General features: G+C 41.0%; 1 protein-coding gene and 1 pseudogene across 27 annotated transcripts in view; both read left to right on the top strand.

Annotated features, from left to right (window-relative positions):
- Positions 1 to 27,573, top strand: part of USP28 (ubiquitin specific peptidase 28) — an 81,287-nt gene that overhangs the window by 51,472 nt on the left and 2,242 nt on the right. For 10 of the 27 annotated variants that reach the window (XM_033204255.1, XM_033204238.1, XM_033204237.1 and 7 more), the window contains 14 exons: positions 2,258 to 2,353; positions 10,307 to 10,486; positions 12,324 to 12,532; positions 13,869 to 13,939; positions 15,313 to 15,541; positions 18,670 to 18,861; positions 19,479 to 19,618; positions 19,780 to 19,965; positions 21,324 to 21,419; positions 22,848 to 23,026; positions 23,146 to 23,224; positions 24,010 to 24,089; positions 24,601 to 24,724; positions 26,211 to 26,406. In XM_033204255.1, the coding sequence (XP_033060146.1) occupies positions 2,258 to 2,353; positions 10,307 to 10,486; positions 12,324 to 12,532; positions 13,869 to 13,939; positions 15,313 to 15,541; positions 18,670 to 18,861; positions 19,479 to 19,618; positions 19,780 to 19,965; positions 21,324 to 21,419; positions 22,848 to 23,026; positions 23,146 to 23,224; positions 24,010 to 24,089; positions 24,601 to 24,724; positions 26,211 to 26,406 (2,057 nt within the window). The remainder of the gene's footprint in view (positions 1 to 2,257; positions 2,354 to 10,306; positions 10,487 to 12,323; positions 12,533 to 13,868; positions 13,940 to 15,312; positions 15,542 to 18,669; positions 18,862 to 19,478; positions 19,619 to 19,779; positions 19,966 to 21,323; positions 21,420 to 22,847; positions 23,027 to 23,145; positions 23,225 to 24,009; positions 24,090 to 24,600; positions 24,725 to 26,210; positions 26,407 to 27,573) is intronic. The other 17 variants (XM_033204257.1, XM_033204253.1, XM_033204252.1 and 14 more) reach the window with 6 other exon arrangements.
- LOC117079905 lies at positions 4,030 to 5,866 on the top strand (annotated as a pseudogene).

The following is a 27,573-nucleotide window of genomic DNA, read 5'->3' as shown; positions in this document are numbered from 1 at the left end:
ATAACCAGTGAGTTCTAACAAATATAAGTCAAATAACCACCGTCACAGTCAATATGTAGGACATTTCTAGCACCCAAAAGGTTTTCCTTGCCCCATTGTGATCAATGCCCTTCTCTCCATCCCTAGGTCCTGGCAACCACTTAATGTTTTTGGACCCTATAATGTTACCATTTCTAGAATGTGGCATTAGTAACATTAATATTTAGTAGGTACTCTGTTCTGGTTGTGTCCTTTCTCTAGGATAATGTTTTTGCGATTCACCCATGTTGTTTATATATAAGTAACTTGCTCCTTTTTATTGCTGAGTATTATTCTGTTGTAATATGTACTGCCGTGCTGTTTTTTTTTTTCATTCACCATTTGGTGATGTATCTAGTTTTAGGCTATTATGAATGAAGCTGCCATGTATAATTTTTGGCATAGATTTTAGTTCTCTTGGGTAAAATATGTACGAGTAGGATTGCTTGGTTCTATGAAAAGTGTATATTTAACATTATAAGAAATTTCCAAACTATTTTCTAAAGTGACTATACAGTTTTCCTCTAGCAATGTGTGAGGGCTCCATTTGCTCTACATCCTTGCCAGTGCTTGGAATTATAAGTGTTTCTAATTGTAGCCGTCTAGTGGGTGTGTAGGAATATCTTATTTTTCCTTTGATTTATATTTCCTTTTCCCCCATCGAATTATCTTGGCACTTTGTCAAAAATTAATTGAACATATACGTGGGGGTCTGTATCTGGAGTCTGTTCTGTCTAATGCCAGTGGTCTAATGCCAGTGCCATATTGTTTTGATTACTATGACTTTATTGTAAATCTTGACATTAGATAGTGTGAATCCTCCAACTTTGTTCTTCTTTTTCAAAATTGTTTTAGGTATTCTGGTCCTTTACGTTTCTATGTAAATTTTTACCAGCTTGTCAATTTCTACCCAGTGGCTATTGGGATTTTGTTTGGTGGTGTTTTGAACTTATGGATCAATTTGGGGAGAATTGACATCCTTTTTTTTTTTTTGGAGACAGTTTCGCTCTTGCTGCCCAGGCTGGAGTGCAGTGGTGTGATATTGGCTCACTGCAACCTCTGCCTCCCTGGTTCAAGTGATTCTCCTGCCTCAGCCTCCCAAGTAGCTGGGATTACAGGCATGGTACCACTACACCCAGCTAATTTTGTATTTTTAGTAGGGATGGTGTTTCTCCCACATTGATCAGGCTGGTCTCGAACTCCCGACTTCAGGTGATCCGCCCGCCTCAGCCTCCCAAAGTGCTGGGATTACAGGTGTAAGCCACTGCACCTGGTGCAACTTCTTAATAATAATATCAAGTCCGTCAGCCGGACATGGTGGCTCACGCCTGTAATCCCAACACTTTGGGAGGCTGAGTTGGGTAGATCACCTGAGGTAGGGAGTTCGAGACCAGCCTGACCAGCATGGTGAAACCTCCATCTCTACTAAAAAAAAAATACAAAAACTAGCCAGGCGTGGTGGTGGGCACCTGTTAATTCCAGCTACTTGGGAGGCTGAGGCAGGAGGATTGTTTGAACTCGGGAGGCGGAGGTTACAGTGAGCCAAGATCGCGCCATTGCACTCCAGCCTGGGCGACGAGAGTGAGACTCCATCTCAAAAATAATAATAATATTGAGTCCTTCAACCCATGAACAGTGTTTAGCTCCATTTATTAAATAAATTAAGAGATTTATTTAAGTCCTTATTAATACCTCTCAACAATGTTTTGTAATTTTTAGTGTACAGGTCTTGCACATGTTTGATTAAATTTATCTCTAATTCCTGCTTTTAATTTAATTTTTCATTTGTTCTTTACAAGTGTATAGAATAGCAGTTGATTTTTTTTCTTTTTTTTTAATTGACTTTGTGTCCTTTGACTTTACTAACCTCACTTATTAGTTCTGATGTATTTTTTTAGGTTCCTTAAGATTTTCTGCATAGATACTTACATCATGTGGAACTAAAAGGCAGCTTTACTTCATTCTTTACTATCTGCATGCCTTTCGTTTGTTTTTCTTACTTTATTGCATTGGTTATATCTTCAGTTGAATATGTAACAGAAGTAGCAAGAGTGGGTATCCTTGTTCCTGATCTTAGGGGGAATGTATCAGTCTTACCTTTGGGTATAATGTCAGCCATATGTTTTTCATAGGTGCCCTACATCTGATTGAAGAAGTTTCCTTGAATCTTTAGTTTATTGAGACTTTATGTCATTAATGTTTTAAAATATAAATTGTGTTTGTGGGATTATTTACTTAGGTACATGTACAGGAGCAAGGAGCTTATTCGAAATAAGAGAGAGTGTATTCGAAAGTTGAAGGAGGAAATAAAAATTCTGCAGCAAAAATTGGAAAGGTGAGTTTTGGACACCTTCATGCTTAGAAATGTAAAAGACAGTAGAATATTAAAAACAGATACTTTGTTTTTCTTTAAAAATTAACTCAACATTTAAATATTAACTAAAAATTTTGTGTCTAAGTGTGAAGCAGTCTTCAAGATCAGCTAAGATTATTCATAGGGGTAAATAGCAGTCCCAGAGTACTTAAGTGACCCAGAGCCACACAGTTACTGCAGTGTACCGAGGAGAACCTGAGTTCTGATTTTATAGCCTTTTTTCCTACTCCTCTTGCCATCTTCTTCACAAACATGAGAGAGGCAAGTGTCACAATGGTCCTGTCCACTTTTGGAAAAGCAGTTTCTGAAGCATCTAAGAAAGATAAAAAACAGTGCTTTTCTACCTAGAGCAGTGCTGATTAAAAGGGCTAATATTTCTGATGCATACAGAGTTCTTCTCTTTCTGAGGAATTTTCACTTTTTTGATTGTTGGTTTTACACTATTTCTGTGGAATGATTTTCTGTAATTTCCTTAGGAGTCAATTTAATTTCTTTCTAGTCTAGATAGATCCCGTTGATTTTGCACTTAAGAAAGAGATCACATACACAGTCAATAGCTTCTCCTCCCTTTATCCACTTAACAGTTTTCTTTCTAGGACCACCCCACCTCCACCTACTCCCTTGTTAGGCCATTAATTTCCCTGAAGGGCAACACTTTCCACGCCAGGCCTAAGATGGACCCTGCACTGTACCCCCACCGCTACCACTGCAGCTTCCACTCTTAACTCCAAAGAGCTTATACAAGATATATTGTGACTAGTCATTTGTCTTAATAGAGACTTAAGCTGAAAACCGGTTCCTCAAATACTGTACTGGAAGTGATTTTCAGGACTCTTAAGTCTGGCTGTATTTTACTAAACCTTTAAGTTTTAGTGATACTTTGTAAGGCTGGAAATTTTAAATTATTTTTATAGAATCAACCATATCAACTGGATATGGTATCATGTGCCTATAATCCCAGCTATATGGGAGACTGGGGCAAGAGGATTGCTTGTGCTCAGGAGTTTGAGACCAGCCTGTGCAACTTAGCGAGACTCCATCTCTCTCTCTCTCTCCCCCTCTCTTTTTTTTTTTTTTTTTTGAGATGGAGTCTTGATTTGTCTCCAAGATTGGAGTGCAGTGGCACGATCTCAGCTCGCTGCAGCCTCCACCTCCTGGGTTCAAGTGATTCTCCTGCCTCAGCCTCCTGAGTAGCTGGGATTATAGGCATGTGCCACCATACCTAGCTAATTTTGTATTTTTAGTAGAGACAAGGTTTCACCATGTTGGCCAGGCTGGTCTTGAACTCCTGACCTCATGATCCACCTGCCTCGGCCTCCCAAAGTGCTGGGATTACAGGTGTGAGCCACCGCGCCTGGCCCCCATCTCTTCACAACAACATAAGAGACCCCATCTCTTCACAACAACATAAAAGAAACAATGTTTTATAGTTCAAAAGTACCAACTTACCAGGAGACAACAGGGTATTCTGGATTTCAAAATAAGAGTATGGGAGCATTTTTCTTAGCATGATAATACTTTTGTTTTAAAATAAAATGAGACCTTCGAGTTGTACCTTCATGAGGCCAGAGGGGCCAGGGAACATATTCCCCCACTCCCCCACCCCACCCTCACACCCTTCACCACCCACCGTCCCCATGTCTACCTGACTCCTCAGTCTGGATTTGGTGGAACCTGCTCCCAAAAAGGCATTAGAAGGAACTGCCAAGCACCAGATTTTGTTAAGAAGTGGCAACTTTTGGAACAGAGAGTCTTTCTGAATAAAAAGAATCAGCCCGCTAGCAAGGCACGCAAGTTACACTCAGAACCTCCAAAGAAAGAGGAAACTCCTAGGGTGGATGGCACTTGGAAGACCCTCCCTTCCCAGAAAAGAAGGCAGCTGCCTCCAGCAGTGGGTCAGAAGAGTCCCTGGACAGGAAAGCTGCAGTGTCTTGGCTGTCCCCTGCCCCTTCAAAGAATGCTGATTCTGTTGCAGCTAAGTAGATTTGCTGGAGGTGCCCTTCTAAAGATTAATAGCCACCCAACCCACTCCCAGAAGAAAGGCCCACAGAACAAATCCTCTCAGGTCAGCGCCCCACAAAACTCTACCCACACTCACTCAGAATAAATGCTTTCGCGCATCCCAGAAGTTGCCAAGGAAGAATAGCAGCAGTTGGCTGTGAGGTACTGGACACAGGACCCAAGGGGCATGTTCCTTTCTTGGTTCCATGTAGCACTGTCAGCTACAGTGGAGATGTGCTTCATGATGAGTACATCTTCCCCGGCCATACTGTGAACTGCCAGACCAGCTGGAGTGGTGTCCAGAAGCAGCACATGGTGAATGCCATGCTCTTTCAAGATTGCTCGTGGCATATCTTGAAGATTCAGGGAAAATGGTGGTGGACATGCCATCCATGATGACTTCAAAGCCCTTCAGTACTTTCATCCGAAGTGCCTCACCAGTGACAATTCCCATATTCCCCTTCTCCTCCCCAATTGGAAGGCTGATTGCACGGTGAACGTCACCGTGTCTTTGAAGCGTCTCATCAAGAATCTGCTGAATTGGGACATCTGGGTTAGGAAAATAGGCATTCCTCTGTGGAAGACACCCAGGCCACCATGGATCTATACAAATTGGTTGAACTCAAGTGGGAAGAACAACTTGCCCAGAATTCCCCGAAAGACTGGTGGCAGTGGGGATGTTGGTGACATGGGGAGTCAGAAGCAGTACCAGGAGAAACAGGGAAGTAGACCAATGGACATCTCAACTAGCTCCACATCTTTGCAAGCTAAAAATATTGGCAAGAGAAAAGTTGTTCTTTAGATTTAATATCCATTGAAATTCCATCTCTGGTGTTGTGTCCTGTGTCTGGCTAAGTGTCCCATGGAAGGAGGAAACCTCCATGTCAGAACCAGCCCTGTGCCTTTTACCTCTTACATGGTGCTATCCCCAGGTTCTAGGGTGCTCTGTGCCAGTGAAGCATTTTGACTTTCAAGGGACAGGGCATACTGGGAAATGTAGTTTCCCGAAGTACCTGATCACTAGAGTGGCTGTATGGCTCATTTTGTGCTTCTTCTTCTTGAATAATTAACAGCACCTTCTTTCACTCTCAGAAGTATCCTGGTTTGATAATAAATTATGTGGTCCCATTCTTAACACAGCCTCTGCTTTTGGATCACAGTCTGCATCTAGCTTGTTTCAGGACATTGCTCGTTCTTCCTACTTGACTGCCAGAGGTGCCGTCGCAGGTGAGGTTTAGTTTTCCTTAGGGTTCTAAGGCAGTGGAGGTAAGACAGTAGCTTGGAAATCAGCTTTTCTGATTTAGGAAAGCAGTCTCTTTCCTAAGGTAATAGAGGATTTATTTCATGTAGGTCCCAGTTGGTAGGTTAAAAAGGAATTTGTAAGGCCCGGTGTGGTGGCTCACACCTGTGATCCCAGCACTTTGGTAGGCCAAGGTGGGCGGATCATGAGGGCAGGAGATCAAGACCATCCTGGCTAACACGGTGAAACCCCGTCTCTACTAAAAATACAAAAAATTAGTCGGGTGTGGTGGTGGGCGCCTGTAGTCCCAGCTACACAGGAGGCTGAGGCAGGAGAATGGTGTTAACCCAGGAGGCGGAGTTTGTAGTGAGCTGAGATTGCGCCACTGCACTCCAGCCTGGGCGACAGAGCGAGACTCTGTCTCAAAAAATAAATAAATAAATAAATAAATAGAATTTGTAAAGGGTTTCTAGCTCATTTACGCTGGAGGCTGCAATTTTTTTGTGTGTGAAAAATAAGACCTTGGCGATGACCTTGAGCAGTAGGATATAAATAACTCCCACAAGCTTAGCATTCCAGTAATGGAACACTAGGCATAAATGGGTTAATGGTTTTTAGTCTGGCCAAGCGCGGTGGATCACTTGAGATCAGGAGTTCCAGACCGGCCTGACCAACATGGTGAAACCCCGTCTCTACTAAAAATACAAAATTAGCCAAGCGTGGTGGCACATGCCTGTAATCCTAGCTACTGGGGAGACGGAGGCAGGAGAATCACTTGAACCCGGGAGGCAGAGGTTGCAGTGAGCCGAGATCATGCCATTGCACCCCAGCCTGGGCAACAAGAGTGAAACTCTGTCTCCAAAAAAAAAAAAAAAAAGTTTTTAGTCTTTATCTTGGTAAACCAAGCCCCTAAAAACTCTGATTATTCCCTTGATACATTTTTATAATGGAAAAAATAAAATGATTGTAAATTTCAGATTTTTTTTTTTTTTTTTTTTTTTTTTTTTTTTTTTTTTTTTTTTTTTGAGACAGAGTCTCGCTCTGTGGCCCAGGCTGGAGTGCAGTGGCGCGATCTCGGCTCACTGCAAGCTCCGCCTCCCGGTTTACGCCATTCTCCTGCCTCAGCCTCCCGAGTAGCTGGGACTACAGGCGCCCGCCATCTCGCCCGGCTAGTTTTTTGTATTTTTTAGTAGAGACGGGGTTTCACCGTGTAGACCAGGATGGTCTCGATCTCCTGACCTCGTGATCCACCCGTCTCGGCCTCCCAAAGTGCTGGGATTACAGGCTTGAGCCACCGCGCCCGGCCAGATTTTTTTTTTTTTAAGGTTACACATATCTGCTTGTATATGTATGACACAGTCCTGGGAAAATATAAAAGAAACTGTTAATGGATACCATCAGGTAGTAGAACTGAGATGGAGGTAGATGACTTTTATGGTCTGTTTTATACTTTTTTGTATTTGAATTTTCATACCAGGTACATGCATTACTTTTACAGTTTAAGAATAAAAATGTTGGCCGGGCACAGTGGCTCACGCCTATAATCCCAGCACTTTGGGAGGCTGGGGTGGGTCGATCACTTGAGGTCAGGAGTTCGAGACCAGCCTGGCCGACATAGCAAAACCCCGTCTCTACTAAAAATACAAAAATTAGCTGGGCATGGCACCACATGCCTGTAGTCCCAGCTACTTGGGAGGCTGAGGCAGGACAATCGCTTGAACCCAGGAGGCAGAGGTTGCAGTGAGCCGAGATTGTGCCATTACACTCCAGCCTGGGTGACAAAATGAGACTCTGTTTCAAAAATAAAAATAAAAATGCTCACTATTTCTTCTTTAAGATAACCTTGATATATTTTTGAAAATTTAATTCTTGTATGTAGTATAGACATCTTTTTTTTTTAAACCACTTTGCTCTGATTCTACTAAACTGATAGAGGTATACATTGTATGAAGTACTTGGTCCTGAAAGTTGTGTAAAGGAATTCAGTAGATGAACATGAATATGATTGTCTTGTCTTTTTCTTTTTTTTTGCTGGTTTGTTTTTTTTTTTTTTTTTTGAGACAGTTTCACTCTGTCACTCAGGCTGGAGCACAGTGGCATGATCTTGGCTCACTGCAGTCTCAACCTCCCAGGCTCAAGCAATCCTCCTGCCTCAGCCTCCCAAGGAGCTGGGACTACAGGAGTATGCCATCATGCCTAGCTAATTTTTTTCATTTTTTGTGGAGACAGGGTTTTGTCATGTTGCCCAGGCTGGTCTTGAACTCCTTGGCCTCAAGCCATCCACCCGCCTTGGCCCTCCCAAGTACTGGGATTACAGGCATGCGTCACCATGCCCAGCTGAAAATTATGATGTCATAAAATTGAAGATAAGTTTCTTAAAGAAAAAATTTTCCTGGGACTTAATGTAAGTATTCTATTAAAATGCAGCAAACCTGGGAAGAATTAAAGTTGTAAAATGATGACTTAAAAGTTGCCAGGTGCAGTGACTCATGCCTGTAATCCCAGCACTTTGGGAGGCTGAGGTGGGCGGATCTTGAGGTCAGGAGATCGAGACTATCCTGGCTCACACAGTGAAACCCCGTCTCTACTAAAAATACAAAAAAATTAGCTGGGTGTGGTGGGATGCGCCTGTAGTCCCAGCTCCTCAGGAGGCTGAGGCAGGAGAATGGCATGAACCCAGGAGGTGGAGTTTGCAGTGAGCGGAGATAGCACCACCACATTCCAGCCTGAGCAACAGAAGGGGACTCTGTTTCAAAAAAAAAAGTCATGAAATTTGAAAGATCAGAGTTTACATAAGCTGATAATGGGAGAAGTGAAGGCGAGGAGATAGATCTGAAGGGATAAAACAGTTCTTAAGGTTCTTCTACTTTTATACATTTGAGATCCTTTTATTTTTAATTTTTTTAAATTAAAAAAAAAAAAAAACAGAGACAGGGTCTCACTGTGTTGCCCAGGCCAGCCTCCTGACCTCAAGTGATCCTCCTGCTTCAGCCTCTGAACGTGTTGGGATTACAGGCATGAGATGCTGTGCCCAGCCAAGATCCTTTTAAATGAAAGCTGTGACTCTGCGTAGTTAGCAGATTTGAATTTTCTTTCTTCTTTAAATTAGTGAAGATGAAGTGCCTTTGCTGTCTACCCTCTAACATGTAGTTGACTTTGAGTTGCATTGTGCTTTATTTTCCACTTTCATTTTATAATTTTTTAAAATATAGAAATAGATGGTGTTCTTTCTCTAAATTTTGTACCTGTTTCTTTATTTCACTTTATTTAGAGAAGAAAAATGTGACGTGACCCTCTTCCCTTGTAAAATGGAATCCCAGAATTGTGGGGTTACCTGTATCAACAGGTCAGGTTGATTATCATACCATTTAGACTCTCTACTTTAGTGAACTCTAAAGTTCATTAAACTAAATCTCTTTACTGAGTTTAACATAATGTTCTAGTAATGGCAGAGTATTTGGTATTTATTATTTACTCACTCTAAAGAAATCTTCAGTAATTTATGCCTGGCGCATGCCAATGAATCAGTATATGACTAATAGGGTATTTTGGACCCTGCAGAGGAAAGATTTGTCACTTTCTTAAACTCTGGCCTTTATCAACACCTACTTCCTATTTTTGGCTTGCTTTCTTTCATTTCTTGATTGTAAAGTAGTTAATCTAAAGGGCAGCAAAGAAAAAAAACCTTGGATACTAGTTCACTAAAATTATCTTCAGATTTGGGTACTAGTAATACATTTCTTTTCCTTTAAGAAACAATTTATTTTTATGACCAAAGCTGGCCAGGCATGGTGGCTGACACCTGTAATACCAGCACTTTGGGATGCCAAGGCAGGTGGATTACTTGAGGTCAGGAGTTTGAAACCAACCTGGCCAATATGGTGAGACCCTCTCTCTACTAAAAATACAAAAATTAGGTGGATGAGGTGACAGGCGCCTGTAATTCCAGCTACATAGGAGGCTGAGGCAGAAGAATTGCTTGAACCTGGGAGGCAGAGGTTGCAGTGAGCTGAGATTGTACCACTGTACTCCCACGTGGGCCACAGAGCAAGACTCCATCTCAAAAATAAAAAGCCCAGCACGGTGGCTCACTCCTGTAATCCTGGCACTTTGGGAGGTCGAGGCAGACGGATCACGAGGTCAGGAGATCAAGACCATCCTAGCTAACACAGTGAACCCCTGTCTCTACTAAAAATACAAAAACAGTAGCCGGGCGTGATGACGGGCCGCCTGTAGTCCCAGCTACTCAGGAGGCTGAGGCAGGAGAATGGCATGAACCCGGGAGGCGGAGCTTGCAGTGAGCCGAGATTGTGCCACTGCCCTCCAGCCTGGGCAACAGAGGGAGACTCTGTCTTAAAATGAAAACAAAAAATAAATAAATGATCAAAGCCTAAATGTAATATGACTTCATGAGAAAGTGTGACTGGCATGACTTTGAATGGGAGCCCATTTGAAATGTTTCCTGCCAGATACACAACTTCAGATTGTTGGCAATTTTTACTTTTGTAGTTAGGGAATATTTACCCTATAGATTGAGGACCCTGTTAAATATTGTATAACCTCTAGGAATAAGCTTTTCCATTGACTCCATGTGCTAAACAGATCTTTTGTCAGCGATTCTTAAAATACAAAACAGACTCGGGCAGTAGAGTACCAATGTCTTTGCCTCTTAGGTATGTGAAATATGGCTCAGGCCCAGCTCGGTTCCCGCTCCCGGACATGCTGAAATATGTTATTGAATTTGCTAGTACAAAACCTGCCTCAGAAAGCTGTCCACCTGAAAGTGACACACACATGACATTACCACTTTCTTCAGTGCACTGCCCGGTTTCTGACCAGACATCCAAGGAAAGGTAATGAAAACAATTTTTTTTAATGGTATGTATTGTTTTTTCTGGTATAATTTAAACTGTGCACCATCTTTATACCTGATTCACACTTACCTATAAGAGCTCAGGAGCTGTGACCTCTTTGTCTTAAAGGGAAGGGTTTTGCTGACTATCACTTGGGTGGGAGTGGGCCCACCAGTGCATTTGTCTTATCCATAGGATGGTTGGGTTATTTCAGAGGCTTCTCGAACTGTTCAGGATAGTGTTCAGGCTCCACCCAGTGATGCTTTGTTTTAAACTACAAGCTAGCTGCCGTTAAAGGCCTTTCTCAAAGGAAACTTCAAGCCCTGCTCTTGCAAAACGTCTCATGCTCCCATACTTGAAATATGCATGACTAAGAAACATCAAGGAAACGGAGGCTTATTCCTGAATAGAAAATTAATACTTGAAAAAGAACTGGATGGAAATACGAGGACAGCCTAGAGGGGCTTCTCTAGTAAAGACAGAGGGAGGCAAAGTCACAGGAGCCCTCTGATTTTATTCCATCCAGCCATGCGCAACCATCTTTATTGCCTCGAGGAGCTATGAAACGTAGCTGGGACATTTGATATGTGTTACCTGACTAATAAAAACACTAATACTCAATAAAAAGACTTTTTTGTCAAAAAATCTTAACTATTCTCCCCAACAATCCTCCCCTCCCCCACGTATTAATATTTATTCATCCATGTATACATAGAAATGCTTATTTGGATAGAACATACCAAATGTCAAGAACGATTATCTCTAAGGAGTGACATGAGTCTGGGGATAGGAGTGGGGCTGCTCTTTCACTTTTCACTTTTTAAAAAAATAGAATCTTTTTATGTACATTATGAAATGTAAGTAGTTTTATTTTTTTTTTTTTTTTTTTTTTTTGAGATGGAGTCTCGCTCTGCTGCCTGGGCTGGAGTGCAGTGGCCGGATCTCAGCTCACTTCAGCTCACTGCAAGCTCCGCCTCCCGGGTTCACGCCATTCTCCTGCCTCAGCCTCCCGAGTAGCTGGGACTACAGGCGCCCGCCACCACGCCCGGCTAGTTTTTTGTATTTTTTAGTAGAGACGGGGTTTCACCATGTTAGCCAGGATAGTCTCGATCTCCTGACCTCGTGATCCACCTGTCTCGGCCTCCCAAAGTGCTGGGATTACAGGCTTAACATTTATATTTTGTAGTTGAGATTTTATTTACCTGAGGCTAAGTACTCTTTTCCTTGGGTATTTAGCTAAAGTAGTAGAGCTAGGATTGTTTGACTTGTAGCCCTTCTCTCAGAACTCCCCAAAATGTCACCTAGTGTGTATTCCTGTGAGTTGTATATTCAGCTGATGCTTCCTTTTTCTTGCTTCTGTGTATTTTGTTCCTGGATGGATAGTGTCACTTTAGTTGGCTTCATCTTGTAAACTCTGTAGTTGATTCTTTGATTCTTGCAGGCCTAGTCTTCTGTTTTCCATTTTCCTTCTCTTCACATCCTCATGAGAAGGAATAATCAGTGGTCAGAGAACATGAGCTAAAGACTCTGGCCGATCTGGCTTTGGATTCCTTTTCATTACCTTGTACCTTGGTGAACTTGGGCATGTTGCTTAATTTCTTTAAACCTTAGGCCTGCAATTGGTAAAATAGAGATAGAATAGTATCTGCCTCACAGGCCAGTTGTGGTACATGAGATGATGTATTTAGAGAAAAAGCTTGGCTCCGTACCTTTATAGAGTTAATGCTCACTGAATACCTGTACTTTTTCATGTAGCATCTTGCTTTCCAAAGTATATAATTTAGGCCAAGGTATCTTTTGGAAATTATCATCTGAGCATGATTTTTGTCTTCCTCAGTACGAGTACAGAAAACTCTTCTCTGGATGTTGAAAGTACCTTTTCTTCTCCTGAAGATTCTCTACACAAGTCTAAACCACTGACATCTTCTCGGTCTTCCATGGAAATGCCTGCACAGCCAGCTCCACGAACAGTCACAGATGAGGAGATAAACTTTGTTAAGACCTGTCTTCAGAGGTGGAGGAGTGAGATTGAACAAGATATACAAGGTTGGCTCTTTTAAAACTTGTCAGTTACTCTTTGCCTTTTCTGTTTTTTGACTGTTTGGAGGTTAAGCGTGTTGGTGCACTTCCTGACATTACTGTACATGCTACAGAATTCCCCCCCACCCCGCCTCAGATGGAGTCTCGCTCTGTCACCTAGGCTGGAGTGCAGTGGTGCAATCTCAGCTCTCTGCAACCTCCGCCTCCTGGGTTCAGGCGATTTTCATGCCTCAGCCTCCCAAGTAGCTGGGATTATAGGCATGTGACACCACACCTGGCTGATGTTTTTTTTTTTTTTTCTTTAGTAGAGACGAGGTTGCACCATGTTGGTCAGGCTGGTCTTAAACTACTGACCTAAACTGATCTGCCCGCCTTGGCTTCCCAAATTGCTGGAACTACAGGTGTGAGCCACCACACCTGGCCCGTACTTTTGAATTTTGACATGGTAATTGTGACTTCTTTTGCACTTTTAGTGCCCTGTAAGCTTGGCTCACACACCCCTATTATACAGATGTGGAAGGATCTCCCCCTCAAAATTTCTGGGAAATGATCAACTTTGCTGAGATTTTTCTGCATCTGCTGATTTCTGTCTCTGTGGTAGTTTATCTGAAGACTCTAGCTTAAGTTGACCCAGATTTAGCATTTAGCTTTTCTGGACTTCTACTCTTCAGTCTTTTCTATATGAAGCATCCTTTTACTGAAGGTTAATGAGGCAGAGTACGCACAATGAGCAGTACGCACAATGTAAAATGGGATTATTCAGCATTGTATTCTTAAAAAGCCCTTTGACCTCATTGCCCATATTGCTCAGAGTGGCCCCCTTCCTTTCTCCTTTTGTCTAGGGAACAAAAAGATGATGGAAATTCCAGATTGTTCCCAGATTCCTATTCAGAGAAATTTAGCCTTACCCTTTGTTCTGCTTTCTCATTTCAGATCCTGTCTGAGACATACATTTTACAGCGAAGTGACCCATTAAAATCTTTTCCTAAACAGCTTACTCTTTTAGAAATTATGGTGCCAATTATAAAAAATAATTTTTTAAAACCTTAATATAATTATATTGAACTAAAAGCCTTAATAACCTAAAGTTAGGTTTAAAGTTAGCTGCTTTAAAACTGTATACTGCTTTGTGGTTCCTAGAGGGAAGCTGAAATCATTAGGACATAAACGTAACCTAAAGTTAGGTTTAAAGTTAGCTGCTTTAAAACTGTATACTGCTTCGTGGTTCCTAGAGGGAAGCTGAAATCATTAGGACCCTAGCAATATTCTTTGCTTAGTTGAAGTAGCCTGTGTGACATAGAATGAGATCATTTTAATGAAGCTTTTTTCTTTTTCCAAACAGATTTAAAGAATTGTATTGCAAGTACTACTCAGACTATTGAACAGATGTACTGCGATCCTCTCCTTCGTCAGGTAGAATGAAAATTGATGGGAAAGTAGTCAAGGCATGTGCTAATGGTAGATACAAAAATAAAATTTGATAGTTTTCTTTTAAACCCAATGGGAATTCCCCTAAGATATAAGAATAAACTTAAGATAGAAATTGATGTTGTTTTGTTTCTTTATTTTAGGCTAAAGAAAGCGATATACCTTTTATCAACAACAGGACCTAACACATACTTGTTTGAATTCTGCCCGTGAAATTTTTTCATATTTTAGAAAGGTTTGCTGTCAGATACTAATAAAAATTACTCACAAAATGGTACTTTAAGTAGTGCAGTGGGAAAAACTGAACTAGAGAACAGTTATCCTTTCTTTACGAAAGTTCCATGATTCTTCAAGATCTTTCATTTAACAACATGCTTTCAAGCTTTAATTCTATAATAATAAATTCCAAAAGAGAGGACAGAACTTCTTACTATCCACAGAAATTTTTGTTAGAATAAATTCTGGGAATGGAGGGGAAGAGAGCCTCCAGGAGTGTCTCTGAACCTATTCTAGTTAGGGGCATGGACTTTCATTGTCTTCTGTGTGAATGAATGGAATGGGCAGAATGACTGTAGGAGGAGAACCCTGTTTCTAGAATGGCATTGAGGCACAGTCCCATTGCTTAATAGGAATGCACCGTGTAAAACTCAGGTTTCACCATTTTTTCTTTTGTGTTAATTCAAAAATCTTCACCAGTAATTAAATTAGATCAAAGTAAGTGTAAATTTAATTTGATTCTGTGATGACTTTCATCTCTTTTACCAGTATTTAGTTAGCATTTAAGCATTGCTTTATTTTCTCCATATTGAAAATATACAAATGTGCTTTTCAAATTTTGTAACAAATAAGTATGTCATTAAAAGGGTCTTCACTCCAGATACTATCAATCAGTGATCACTTAACTCTGAGAAGCATGTGGCTGAGTTAAATATGTTAACTTAAATTTTGGTGCCAAATAAAATAGGCTTGGAACAAAATAGCTGCTAACCTTTTTAGGTCCCAAATATGCTAAACATTTTCAGCGTGAGTGGTCAAGGTGATTCTGTTTTTAGATAAACAGGGTTTTGAATTAGAAGGATGCATATGTTTAGGTTATATTTGGTTTTAGATCTGAGGAGTTTAGAGTTGAGTCTTCAGAGAGGTCATATAGTTCAACGATCTGGTTTTCAAGATTTGGGAACTGAGACATAATTGATCAATTCCAAGGCTGTGTTTTTGTTGACTTCATCTTGAATCCACAAGATGTTTTAATATGAACCCCACATTAATCACATCATAAGTAGTTATTTCTTAATAACCTAAACTTTATCAGATTACTTTGCTTCACCTGACTGGAGAATGTACATTCTGACTTACAGGTGCCTTATCGCTTGCATGCAGTTCTTGTTCATGAAGGACAAGCAAATGCTGGACACTATTGGGCCTATATCTATAATCAACCCCGACAGAGCTGGCTCAAGTACAATGACATCTCTGTTACTGAATCTTCCTGGGAAGAAGTTGAAAGAGATTCCTATGGGGGCCTGAGAAATGTTAGTGCTTACTGTCTGATGTACATTAATGACAAACTACCCTACTTCAATGCAGGTAAAAATATCTTGGCAGAATCTATAGATTGGGGAAAATCTGTACTGCTCAGGGAGAAGAACAGTCTTGTGCTGCTTTTTAAAAAATTTACAACTTACTATTATATAATAATACATTTTAAAAATATAGACAGTATAAAAGGGAATGAAAAGGAAAAACAAGTTTGCTTTACTACTTCTTTCCTTGACCACAGGTCCCACTCCCCAGCAAGTATACAATGTTAGGTTTCTTATATAGTCTTCAAGACACATTGTATACATATGCTAGATTCTATTTATCTGTGTCTGCCCCTCCCCACTTTCCCCAAAGGGATTATTTTTCCATTCAACTCTGAACCTTTTTCATTAATTGAGTATTTAGCAATCTCTGTATTTTTGGAAAAAGGATCTACTCATTCTGTTTAACAACTATGTAATAATTCATTGTGTGGAATATACATATTTTTAAAATTTACTCAACTTTCCTCCCGTAGATAGACTTTAATTCTCTAGTTGTTGTTGTGTTTTTAGTGAAAAAAAATTTTTTTTTCTTGCCGCATCTTATGGTGCTGATAGTACATATATTTTTGCACCCTTTGGAGAATAACTAAATTTTTTCTTTCTTTTTTTGAGACAGAGTCTTGCTCTGTTGCCCAGCCTGGAGTGCAGTGGCGCAGTCTCGGCTCACTGCAGCCTCTGCCTGCCGGGTTCAAGTGGTTCTCCTGCCTCAGTCTCACAAGTAGCTGGAATTACAGGTGCCCACCACCACGCCCAGCTAATTTTTGTATTTTTAGTAGAAATGTTATTTCACCAGCTTGGCCAGGCTGGTCTTGAACTCCGGACCTCAGGTGATCCACCCGCTTCAGCCTCTCAGAGTGCTGGGGTTAGAGTTGTGGGCCACTGAGCCTGGCCCAGAGTAACTAAATTTTACAGGTGTATTTGCCTGAATAGTGTAACAGTTTTCATAGTACTACTGCTCATGCAAAGAGCAATAATAATTATCATTTATATTGGTACTTTACTCCTTAAAGCATGCTTTCAAACTTTTATTTCTCTAAGAACTTACAACTGTATAAAAAGGAGGGAAGGAGTTAGAAAATGTTGTCATCTTCATTTTCCAGCTGGGTAACAAGTTCCAAGAGATTCTAAAGTTGACTAATCACATAGTCAGTAAATAAATGGCAGTCCCAAGATTCAAATACAATTCTCCAAATTCTGTGGTGTTTTCAATTTACATTATTATTTCTTTCACATCCTTTATGAGAGGTCTTATGATGAACATTTTACAAGTGAGATAATAGAAAGCTTTTGTTTTTAGTATTCAGACTTTACTGTGTTGCATAAGTAAGGAAACATCGCCCTGGCATGGTGACTCACGCCATTACTTTTACAGGTTAAGAATAAAAGTGTTGGCCGGGTATAGTGGCTCACGCCTGTAATTCCAGCCCTTTGGGAGGCTGAGGCAGGCAGATCCCTTGAGGCCAGGAGTTGAAGACCAACCTGGCCAACATGGTAAAACCCTATGTCTACTAAAAATACAAAAATTAGCCGGGCATGGTCGTGTACACCTGTAATTCCAGCTACCAGGGAGGCTGAGGCAGGAGAATTCCTTGAACCTGGGAGGCAAAGGTTGCAGTGAGCTGAGATCATGCCACTGCACCCAGCTTGGGCAACAGAGTGAGACTCTGTCTCAAAAAAACAAACACATAAGATGTTCTGTCCAGGTAGCACATTATCTTTCTGATTTGCTAGTGTGGTTGAGGATTAGGGAATGGAGAGAATGATCATTGAACAGTAAGTGATTGTCACAATTGTGTATTTATGCTGTGAAGGAATGAATAGCTGCTTGAATATACTAGCTGTTGGTGGTATATAGGAGCCTTGTTATTGCATGCATGGTTTATTTTTATATTATAGAAACAAACAAGTGGAAACTGTCATTTGCCTAGTGAAAAGGCTAACTAAGGCAACCAGTATGTGAATGTGTTAATCTGCTATAGGCTTTTTAAAAATTATTATTGTTTTGGTTACAGGGTTAGAAAGTGAAATTTAATATGTTGTTGATATCCTTGCCATTAAAGTCAGGTATTATTGACCATTTCACCATTGTATCAAATTGCTTTCTCATAATACTTAATTATGTGAAAGTTAATGGTATAAATGTCTTGAAATTCATCTCCTTTTTGAAATGGACATTCTTATCAACCAAATGCAGTGGTTAAATTGATAAAACTGTTTAGCTTGAAATTTTTATTGACTCTAATGATTTTCTGAATTTCCCTGAAATGATTGGTATATCCAGTGATTGACAGTGACCAGTTTCCAAATCTTTTTTTTTTTTTTTTTTTTTTGAGATGGAGTCTCACTGTCTCTCCCAGGCTGGAGTGCAGTGATGCAACCTCAGCTTACTGCAACCTCTGCCTCCTGGGTTCAAGCGATTTTCCCATGTCAGCCTCCCGAGTACCTGGGATTATAGGCATGTGCCACCATGCTTGGCTAATTTTTGTATTTTTTCTTAGTAGCGACAGGATTTCACCATGTTGGCCAGGCTGGTCTTGAACTCCTACCTCAAGTGATCTGCCTGCCTTGGCCTCTCAAAGTGCTGGGATTACAGGCATGAGCCACTGCACCCGGCCCACTTTCCATATCTTTAATTCTGTATTATTCATTCACTTAGCAGATGTTTAATGAGTGCCTACTAAATGTCATGCACTGTTATCGATTGTTGCCTTTACTTTGTCCATACAGGTTGAGCATGCCACATGTGAATATCCAAAATCCCAAATGCTCCAAAATCCACAAAACTTTATAAGCCTTTTTTATTACATGATACTGAAAGGGAATGCTCATTGGAGCATTTTGAATTTCAGATGTTGGATTTTCGGATTTGGGATGCTCCACTGTAACTAATGGTGCAGATTTTCTAAAATCTGAAAAAAACTTTGAAATCCAAAACGCTTCTAGTCCCAAGCATTTTGGATAAGAGTTACTCAGCCTGCATTTCTGATGGATTATATGTGTATGTGTTTTTAGTTAGGAGTAAGATGAAGATGAAATACACTGCTTTCTTCTTTTCTAAAAAGGATGTTTTGGTTCCTTGTGATCTTTGGTTCCTTGTGATCTTTTAATTTTATCTTTGCTTTTCCTCAGAGGCAGCCTCTAATGAATCAGATCAAATGTCAGAAGTAGAAGCCCTATCTGTGGAACTCAAGCATTACATTCAGGAGGATAACTGGCGGTTTGAGCAGGAAGTAGAGGAGTGGGAAGAAGAGCAGTCTTGCAAAATCCCTCAAATGGAGTCCTCCACCAACTCCTCATCACAGGACTTCTCTACATCGCAAGGTATCTGAGAATGCATTTATGCCAGTGATCCAGTAACGTCTCATGCTGTACTCCCCTAGCCAGCCCTATACCCTTCAGCTGGCTAGGTGATGCCACAGTTTTCACAGTATATTTCATATACAGTTGGTATGCCAGGTACAACCTGATGGAATGAATTGTGGCATTAAAATGTGATTTCTGATGAGCAGAAGCAGTATCAGAAAGACTACCTGTGACCTTCACTGTATATATAGTTTTGCTTATTTCCCAGGTTATGGGAGAAACTATGATAGGATTAATAGGTAGGCTTTATGAAAACCATTCTCCAAAGGTGATCTTCCTGAAAGATGCTTGTTTGTAGAAAGTTTTGTTAATGTATACAAATATGACAAAGTTGGGAGTGCATTAAATTTTACAGACTCATCTGTGGGTTCTAAATTTGCAGACTTTATCAGAGTTCTTGCTGAAATAGCCATTTCTTATAGTTATTAATTTCTAGGGAAAATCTGCATAGGCTTTGTAAAAAGCTATGTTAACAGGGTTGTATATTAAACTGTATCCATTCTGCTTGCTTTTTATCTGAGCGTTCTAGACTATTTATCGTCAGATGCTAAGACCTTTGTACAATTCTTTATCAGAGCCTTCAGTAGCCTCTTCTCATGGGGTTCGCTGCTTGTCATCTGAGCATGCTGTGATTGTAAAGGAGCAAACTGCCCAGGCTATTGCAAACACAGCCCGTGCCTATGAGAAGAGCGGTGTAGAAGCGGCACTGAGTGAGGTGAGAATGACTGGGAAGTCCAAGTTCAGGAGGGCCGGGCTTTCCGCAGCAATGGCCAGTTTCCTCACATTTCTATTATTCTGTGTCTCTGCTGCATTTAACCAACCCCTTTTTATTTCTCCTGTTTTTTCTTACTCTTTCTCCCAACTCTGCTGCCACAGCTTAAAGAAACTGAACCCAAGAAGCCCATGCCCCAGGAAACAAACCTTGCAGAGCAGTCAGAACAGCCCCCAAAGGCTAATGATGCAGAGTCTACTGCCCAGCCTAATTCTGAGGTCTCTGAAGTCGAGATTCCCAGTGTGGGAAGGATTCTGGTTAGATCTGATGCAGATGGATATGATGAGGAGGTACAGAGATGAGTGCAGGATTTAGCTGTTTGTTGTCAGTCTTGTATTTCCTTCGCTTGTGATTGTTTTAAGGTATCTGCCAATAGCTGATACTTTCTCATTGCAACAAATGATAGTCAAGAAAGGCTATTTGGTTTTAACCTTAGTTACCATTATTTAAAAGATAGCTGTGTTTCTATTGTATAGCACTCCTAGCATATGTGTATCTACCCAGGCTTATACTTAATGGGGCCACTGCAGAGTCTAGATTGCTCAGAAAAGTAAAATTTACTTCTATTTTTGGTATTATGGATGAAAGATCGCCTTCTAATTTAAAGTAGGGAATCTTTTTTTTCTGGATATTAGTCCATTCTTTTACTTCCAGATACAAATTTTTCAGTTGTCCAGTGAGCTGAACGAATGTGGATTAAAGTTATTTTTGATTCTAAAGCTTTAGGAAGAAGCTATAGAACCCCAAGTTATTTGTTGTCTGTCTCCTTTTCAATTGCACTGCAAGTAAACAGTAATGAATTCTATCTCTCTCAGATTTCTATTTTTTTCCTGTGGGGTATTAAAAAAAAAAAAAAAAATCATTGACAAGGCCGGGCATGGAGGCGCACGCCTGTAATCCCAGCCCTTTGGGAGGCCAAGGTGGGTGGATCACTTGAGGTCAGGAGTTCAAGACCAGCCTGGCCAACATGGTGAAACCCGTCTACTAAAAATACAAAAATTAACTGGGTGTGGTGGTATGCACCTGTAATCCCAGCTACTTGGGAGGCTGAGGCAGGAGAACCACTTGAATCCAGGAGGTAGAGGTTTCAGTGAGCTGAGATCGCACCATTGCACTCCAGCCTAGGTGACAGAGCGAAAGTCTGTCTCCCCATCCCCGCAAAAAAAAATCCTTGAAAAGTTTTCACTTTATGGAGTCATATTTTTATAGTCCCTAGTTTCCAGACTCTTTTAAATGTATTGTTCATCCTAGTAAAACTAAAGTATTTGTGTGTGTAAGATATACACCCAAAGTACAGAACTAAATTGGAATTCTGACCTTAGACACTTCCCCTCTGAGAACTATAACTTAATTCTTCAGCAGTGCCATATTGGGAGATATTTTTAGGCGTACATCTTTCTTCATCCTACTAAATTAGAACACACAGTGTAGGAATAGCTTGTCTTGGGCAGGGTGTTGACATTATATAGGACAGAGGCGGTGGGTGCACATAGGAATGGGTGTGTGAAACTCAGCTTGCAATACATGTTGGCCAAAGAGCACGCTGCTCTACTGCCCTTTAGCCCTCTGTTCAGCCTACTTTCACACAGTCTTCTGCTGAACCTTTTTTCTCTCCTTTCTCTCTGTGTTTTGTGCCCCCTTGTGGTAGGTGATGCTGAGCCCTGCCATGCAAGGGGTCATCCTGGCCATAGCTAAAGCCCGTCAGACCTTTGACCGAGATGGGTCTGAAGCAGGGCTGATTAAGGTATCTCTGTTTTTAAAATTCTAATTCTTGCAACACAGGCATCATAATATTGGGGAAATAATTCTATAAGAAGGGAAAAAATGGGATTAAGGCTGGGTATGGTGGTGTGTGCATGTAGTCCCAGCTACTCAGGAAGCTGAAGTAGAGGCTCACTTGAGCCCAGGAGTTGGAGGCTGAAATGTACTGTGATTGCACCACTGCACTCCAGCCTGGGCAACATAACGAGATCCCATCTCTTAAAAAAAAAAAAGGACTGGGCACAGTGGCTCACACCTGTAATTAAGCACTTTGGGAGGCCCAGGAGGAGGCTTGCTTGAAGCCAGGAGTTCAAAACCAGCCTGGTCAACATAGTGAGACCCCCCCCCCATCTCTACTAAGGAATTTTTTTTTAAAAATTAGCTGGGCATGGTAGCACATGCCTGTAGTCCCAGCTAATTTGGAGGCTGAGGCAGGAGGATCACTTAAGCCCAGGTGTTCAAGGCTGCAGTGAACCATGATTGTGCCACTACATTCCAGTCTGGGTGACAGAGTGGGACCCTGTCTCCAAAAAATAAAAAAAAAAGTCTTCTGTGAAGTGAGATATGAAACTCCCTTTCCTGTCCAACTGATGAACAAGCTGTTCGCTTCTCTACTCTTGACCCTAACCCAGCCTTGGCTAGCAGTAGCATTCTCTGTGACACCTAGCCTAGAGGGCTTTTCGTTGTTGTTGTTAGGAGTTGTCTGTTAGTAACACTGAGTTAGATTGTGCCTTTGTAATTTTGAGGCCATAACAAGGCAGGCCATGTTTTTAAAAATACTTGAGTAAAATTGCATTTGTATAGATGCTTGAAGTTTAAGTCATTGACACACAAGGATCTTCCTTTTATAAAAATTAAAACCAAATATTTGTTTTTCTGAGAACTTCATGAGAAAACTGAATTTCTTAAGAGTACAGCAGGCTGGGCGCAGTGGCTCATTGCCTGTAATGCTAGCACTTTGGGAGGCCAAGGTGGGTGGATTGCTTGAGCTCAGGAGTTCAAGACCAGCCTGGGCAACATGGCGAAACCCCATCTCTATAAAAAATACAAAAATTAACTGTGCATGGTGATGTATGCCTGTAGTCCCAGCTACTTGGGAGGCTGAGGTGGGAGGATCACTTGAGCCCAGGAGTTCAGGGCTGCAGTGAGCTGTGATCATGCCTCTGCACTCCAGCCTGGGTGACAAAGTGAGACCCCGTCTCACATACAAAAAAAAAAAAAAAAAAAGTACAGTATGCTTTTGGTGCCAGAATGCTAAAAGAGTTTCATCCCTTATGAAATGCAAGAAACTTAAAGATTCCATAGTTGCTTTTTTTAGAGTTAAGAGACTGCCTAGCTCCTAAGGCGTCAATTTCTGAGTGCAGAGGCCCACAGCACACTATTTTCTAACTATTGATTCTGCCCTTAATAGGCATTCCACGAAGAATACTCCAGGCTTTATCAGCTTGCCAAAGAGACCCCCACCTCTCACAGTGATCCTCGACTTCAACATGTCCTTGTCTACTTTTTCCAAAATGAAGCACCCAAAAGGGTAGTAGAACGAACCCTACTGGAACAGTTTGCAGATAAAAATCTTAGCTATGATGAAAGGTGAGAAGATAATATTCAGGTGAATCCCTCCTTGGTCTGGGTCAGACTAGACCGACTCCTCTGTTGGGGAAGTTTTGCCCTGTGCCCTTTCATTGCTTTCTGAACTTTGTCCCACACAGATCAATCAGCATTATGAAGGTGGCTCAAGCGAAACTGAAGGAAATTGGTCCAGATGACATGAATATGGAAGAGTACAAGGTAAAGTCTTTTCTTTTAAGTCTATAGAGCAAAAACATTAATTCCTGAGGTAAATGGTATCTGAGGCAAAATGAACGATTTTGTGCTATCACGAACTGACTTGTTCTCCCACTTTCCCCTAAAAATCGTAGTAAAGAATGGATAAATGATATTTTCTTGCCCTCAGAATAGTAGGTCTCTTTATTTTCACTCTTCAGTTAGAGTGAATCAGCACTTCCCTTAAATAGCTATTTTAGCCTTGTCCTAGGCAGTAAAATTCTTGAAATCATGCTTTTGGTTTGTTTTAAATGATACATTTTTTAAAATATGCATTAAAATACATAGCTACACATGTTTTCAATTGCATCCTATGTAAAACAATGTTATGTACCACCCAAGGTGTATTCACCACACTTACTGAACTTGAACATTGCTCTGTATGACTAGAAATGTCCGTGTCCTTCCATATTTTCAGTATCTGGATGGTTTTACCAGTCCTAAAGAGGTCATTCACTTAAGTTAGAGCTGAATATCTTTGACATAGCTGTTAGGATAAAATCCAAAGCTCGTGGGAAATAAATACTTCTGTTACTCAAGTGAAAGGAACAGAACATTGAAAATTAAGGTCACTGGTAGACTTTTATATTAAATGTTGAGTAGGTTTTTATCTGAAAGCTTTTGTTTGTTATTTTTGTGGCTAGCCAGATGTGCTCAGTAAATATTTATAATGAATTTAAAACTTAGATGGAAAGGACACTAACAATTTATTATGATCATAATTATTAATAGTAGTCATTCTTTTTCAGAAGTGGCATGAAGATTATAGTTTGTTCCGAAAAGTGTCTGTGTATCTACTAACAGGCCTAGAACTCTATCAAAAAGGAAAGTATGTTGGCCTTTTATTTTACCAAGGTTATTAGTCAGGATGCTGTTCTCTATAGATGCCTACCTGGGAATACTAAAGAGTCGCAGCCAGGCATAACCTCCCTTGTCACATACACTAGTGTGCCTCTTCTCTTCCAGTGCTTTGGTTTTGCTCTAAACATCACACATGGTTTTTCATCCTTCACATAATGAGATGTGTTAGCTGAGAGATATATTGTGCCAGACTGTCTTTGTGATCAATGAAGATGAACTCAGAAAATGAATTTTTGAGTTGACATGGACCCTAGTGAGCACTCCTTGTTTTAGAGATGGGAAAAACTGAGGGAAGTTTCATGATTTGCTTTGGATGGCTAGGCCAATTTGTAGAAGAGCTGAGACTGGCTACAGTCTTTGGCCCTTCACTTTTTCATAATTGCAGCCAAGTAGATTCTTGAAATGGGGAAAAGTGAGGTCTAAGCCCTAGATTTTGGTAAAAGAGCACTCAGCTGTTGTTTTTCTCCCATTTTTCTAAGGTACCAAGAGGCACTTTCCTACCTGGTGTATGCCTACCAGAGCAATGCCGCCCTGCTGATGAAGGGGCCCCGCCGGGGGGTCAAGGAATCCGTGATTGCTCTATACCGAAGAAAATGCCTTCTGGTTTGTACTGTTTGTAAAGCCTTAAGATTTTTTTTGTTGTTTACCTCTGCTCCTTGAAGCCAGGAAAAGATACGGCTTTCAAAACAGAATATCTTCAGCAGGTTGTAGATTCCTCCCCGCCCCCTGCCCAAATTCTCATGAACAGTTTTTACATTGGAACAGGTTTTTTGGGTTACTTTTAGTGAATGTCATTCTTCTTCAATGATAAGTGATAGAAGTTAAGGTGAGAATCACTCATCCCTCTGTGTGCCCTTCATGTATGCCTGCATTATAGATTTTATCACATTGCTTTCCTACTAGGTTGTAAATTACTTGAGCACAGATCCTTTTCTCACTCAGCCATTTCCTCTGTGCCTGTCATGTAGGAAGCATGTAATAAATGTGTGTGGAAGGAATGCAGCATTTTTTCCATGTTCACGTTTAAGTTGGTAGGTGAAAGTTTTAGTGACTTCTAAGACACTCCATTTTTTAAAAATAAAGGTAGGAACTGTAAGAATTGGTCCTGCTGTTTTGATAACATCATTGTCATATACTAGTGAAGACTAACTCTCTCCTGGCCTGATTTGCACTGTATAACTACATGGAAAGGCAGACCTACATCCCCTTGCCTCCCCAGGGGTTTATGTGATGTGTGTCCTTCAGAGAACTGTAAAGAGGTGGCCTGCCTTCAGACTGTGGGCTTGTGTGTGTTTTCACCAGTACCCAGCAAATTTGCCCTTCACAGAAGTCAGGGCAATGTTTCTACCACTGCCTTGACCTTGTTCATACTGGATGGGTGAGAATAAGTCATGACATACACTCAATAGCTTTATTTTCTGATTTATACTTTGACATCTGTATTAGTTATAGGTGTGGCAGGGCCACTTTGAAACTGAAAGGGGATCTTGTTGATTTGATGGATCTGAATTTTATTAGAGCCATGTTTTTATATTTTAAGTTGCCAAATAGATTGACATTTTGAATATCCTACTCAGCTTCTGAAGTAATGCAGTAATAGGGATTTAGACTCTTGCCATTATCCCAACCCCTAGTGTGCATCAGGATCATATAGGGAGCTTGCAGACAGTCGTGAAGCTCAGGACTCTCCCTAGACAATTAAACCAGAATCCCTGAGAAGGACCCTGAGCAGCAGTGTGTCTTCTGCAGGTGATTCTGATGCTCAGAGGAGATAGAGAACCAGTGAACAGGTCTTTGGTTGAAACAGGTGTTAAGCATGACCTTGACTTACAAGTTTAGGCCAGTGGGTTATAAACTTTGCTGCACTAGAATCACTTTGGGAGCTTTCATAAAATCCCAATGTCCCAGTCATCTGAACACTCATTAAATCAGCATATCAGGAGTGGGAACCAGGCATCAGTAGTTTTTAAAGATCCCTAAGTACATCCAATGTGCAGTAAAGTTTGGGAACCTCTTGTTTAGGCTGTTATTAAAGAGATATTTATCTTTTTCAGACTTTTTCCCACCTAATTCTACCTTTTATCTGTAGGAGCTGAATGCCAAAGCAGCTTCTCTCTTTGAAACAAATGATGATCACTCTGTAACTGAGGGCATTAATGTGATGAATGAACTGATCATCCCCTGCATTCACCTTATCATTAATAATGACATTTCCAAGGATGACCTGGATGCCATTGAGGTCATGAGAAACCATTGGTGCTCTTACCTTGGGCAAGATATTGCAGGTATATGCTCTTGCTAATAGTATTGTAAGGTTTTGAGAATTCTAGAAATGGAAGTGTTCTCACTTGATAGCACTGGTTACCAACCTTTTTAAGGAATTGGAACCTTCTAGCATATAAGTAAATTAAAAATGGTTCTGCTCTATTGAAACAAGAGGAGGGAGCCTGGGCCTCTACCCCTCTTAACCTCCCTTTAGCTTCCCCGTGACTGCCAAATCACCTCCACGGGCAGCCAACAAGCCTGGTTTGAAAAAAGTCACTGCTCTCCAGGAATGTCAGACTTCCATTACTCTCTCATGTTCCAAAAGATGAACTCCTTTATAATTGAAAAGTCAAAATCTGACTGGGCACAGTGGGTCACACCTGTAATCCCAGCACTTTGAGAGGCCGAGGTGGGCAGATCACTTGAGGCCAGGAGTTCAAGACCAAGTCTGGCCAACAAGGCGAAACCCTGTCTCTACTAAAAATACAAAAATTAGCCAGGTGTGGTGGCGGGCGCCTGTAATCCCAGCTACTCGGGAGGCTGAGGCAGGAGAATGACGTGAACCTGGGCGGCGGAGTTTGCAGTGAGCCGAGATAGCACTAGTGCAATCCAGCCTTGGCCACGGAATGAGACTCCATTTAAAAAAAAAAAAAAAAAAATTCATGCAGAGTATGGTTATGGGAGGGAGCCTTGACTAAATTTTTCTGTGGCTTGAAGTTATATAACATATTAACTATGATGACTTCAAAATTAGTTTGTTAGTGGAATATCCTTGCTTGTTTAAAGCATCTTGAGGAGGGAACCTAAAGCTGGTTGTTTTTAGGTGAGTTCAGTAGACTTGGAAAATTGGTATATATTCTGATATGAATCCTCTTTGTTAGTTTCTCAGTGACATAAAGATATTCTATTGATGGGGCTGGGCACAGTGGCTAACGCCTGTAATCCCAGCACTTTGGGAGGCTGAGGTGGGTGGCTCACTTGAGCCCAGGAGTTTGAGACCAGCCTGGGCAACGTAGTGAGAACCTGCCTCTACAAAAAATGAAAACTTAGCTGGGTATAGTGGTATGCACCTGTAAAAATGAAAACTTAGCTGGGTATAGTGGTATGCACCTGTAGTTCTAGCTACTCAGGAGCCTGAGGTGAGAGGATTGTGTGAGTCTGGGAGGCCGAAGCTACAGTGACCCGAG

This window comes from Trachypithecus francoisi, unplaced genomic scaffold, assembly GCF_009764315.1.
Source record: "Trachypithecus francoisi isolate TF-2019V2 unplaced genomic scaffold, Tfra_2.0 Lachesis_group8, whole genome shotgun sequence".
In the NCBI taxonomy this organism is placed as follows: domain Eukaryota; kingdom Metazoa; phylum Chordata; class Mammalia; order Primates; family Cercopithecidae; genus Trachypithecus; species Trachypithecus francoisi.
This window is presented reverse-complemented; position numbering and strand designations above follow the sequence as displayed.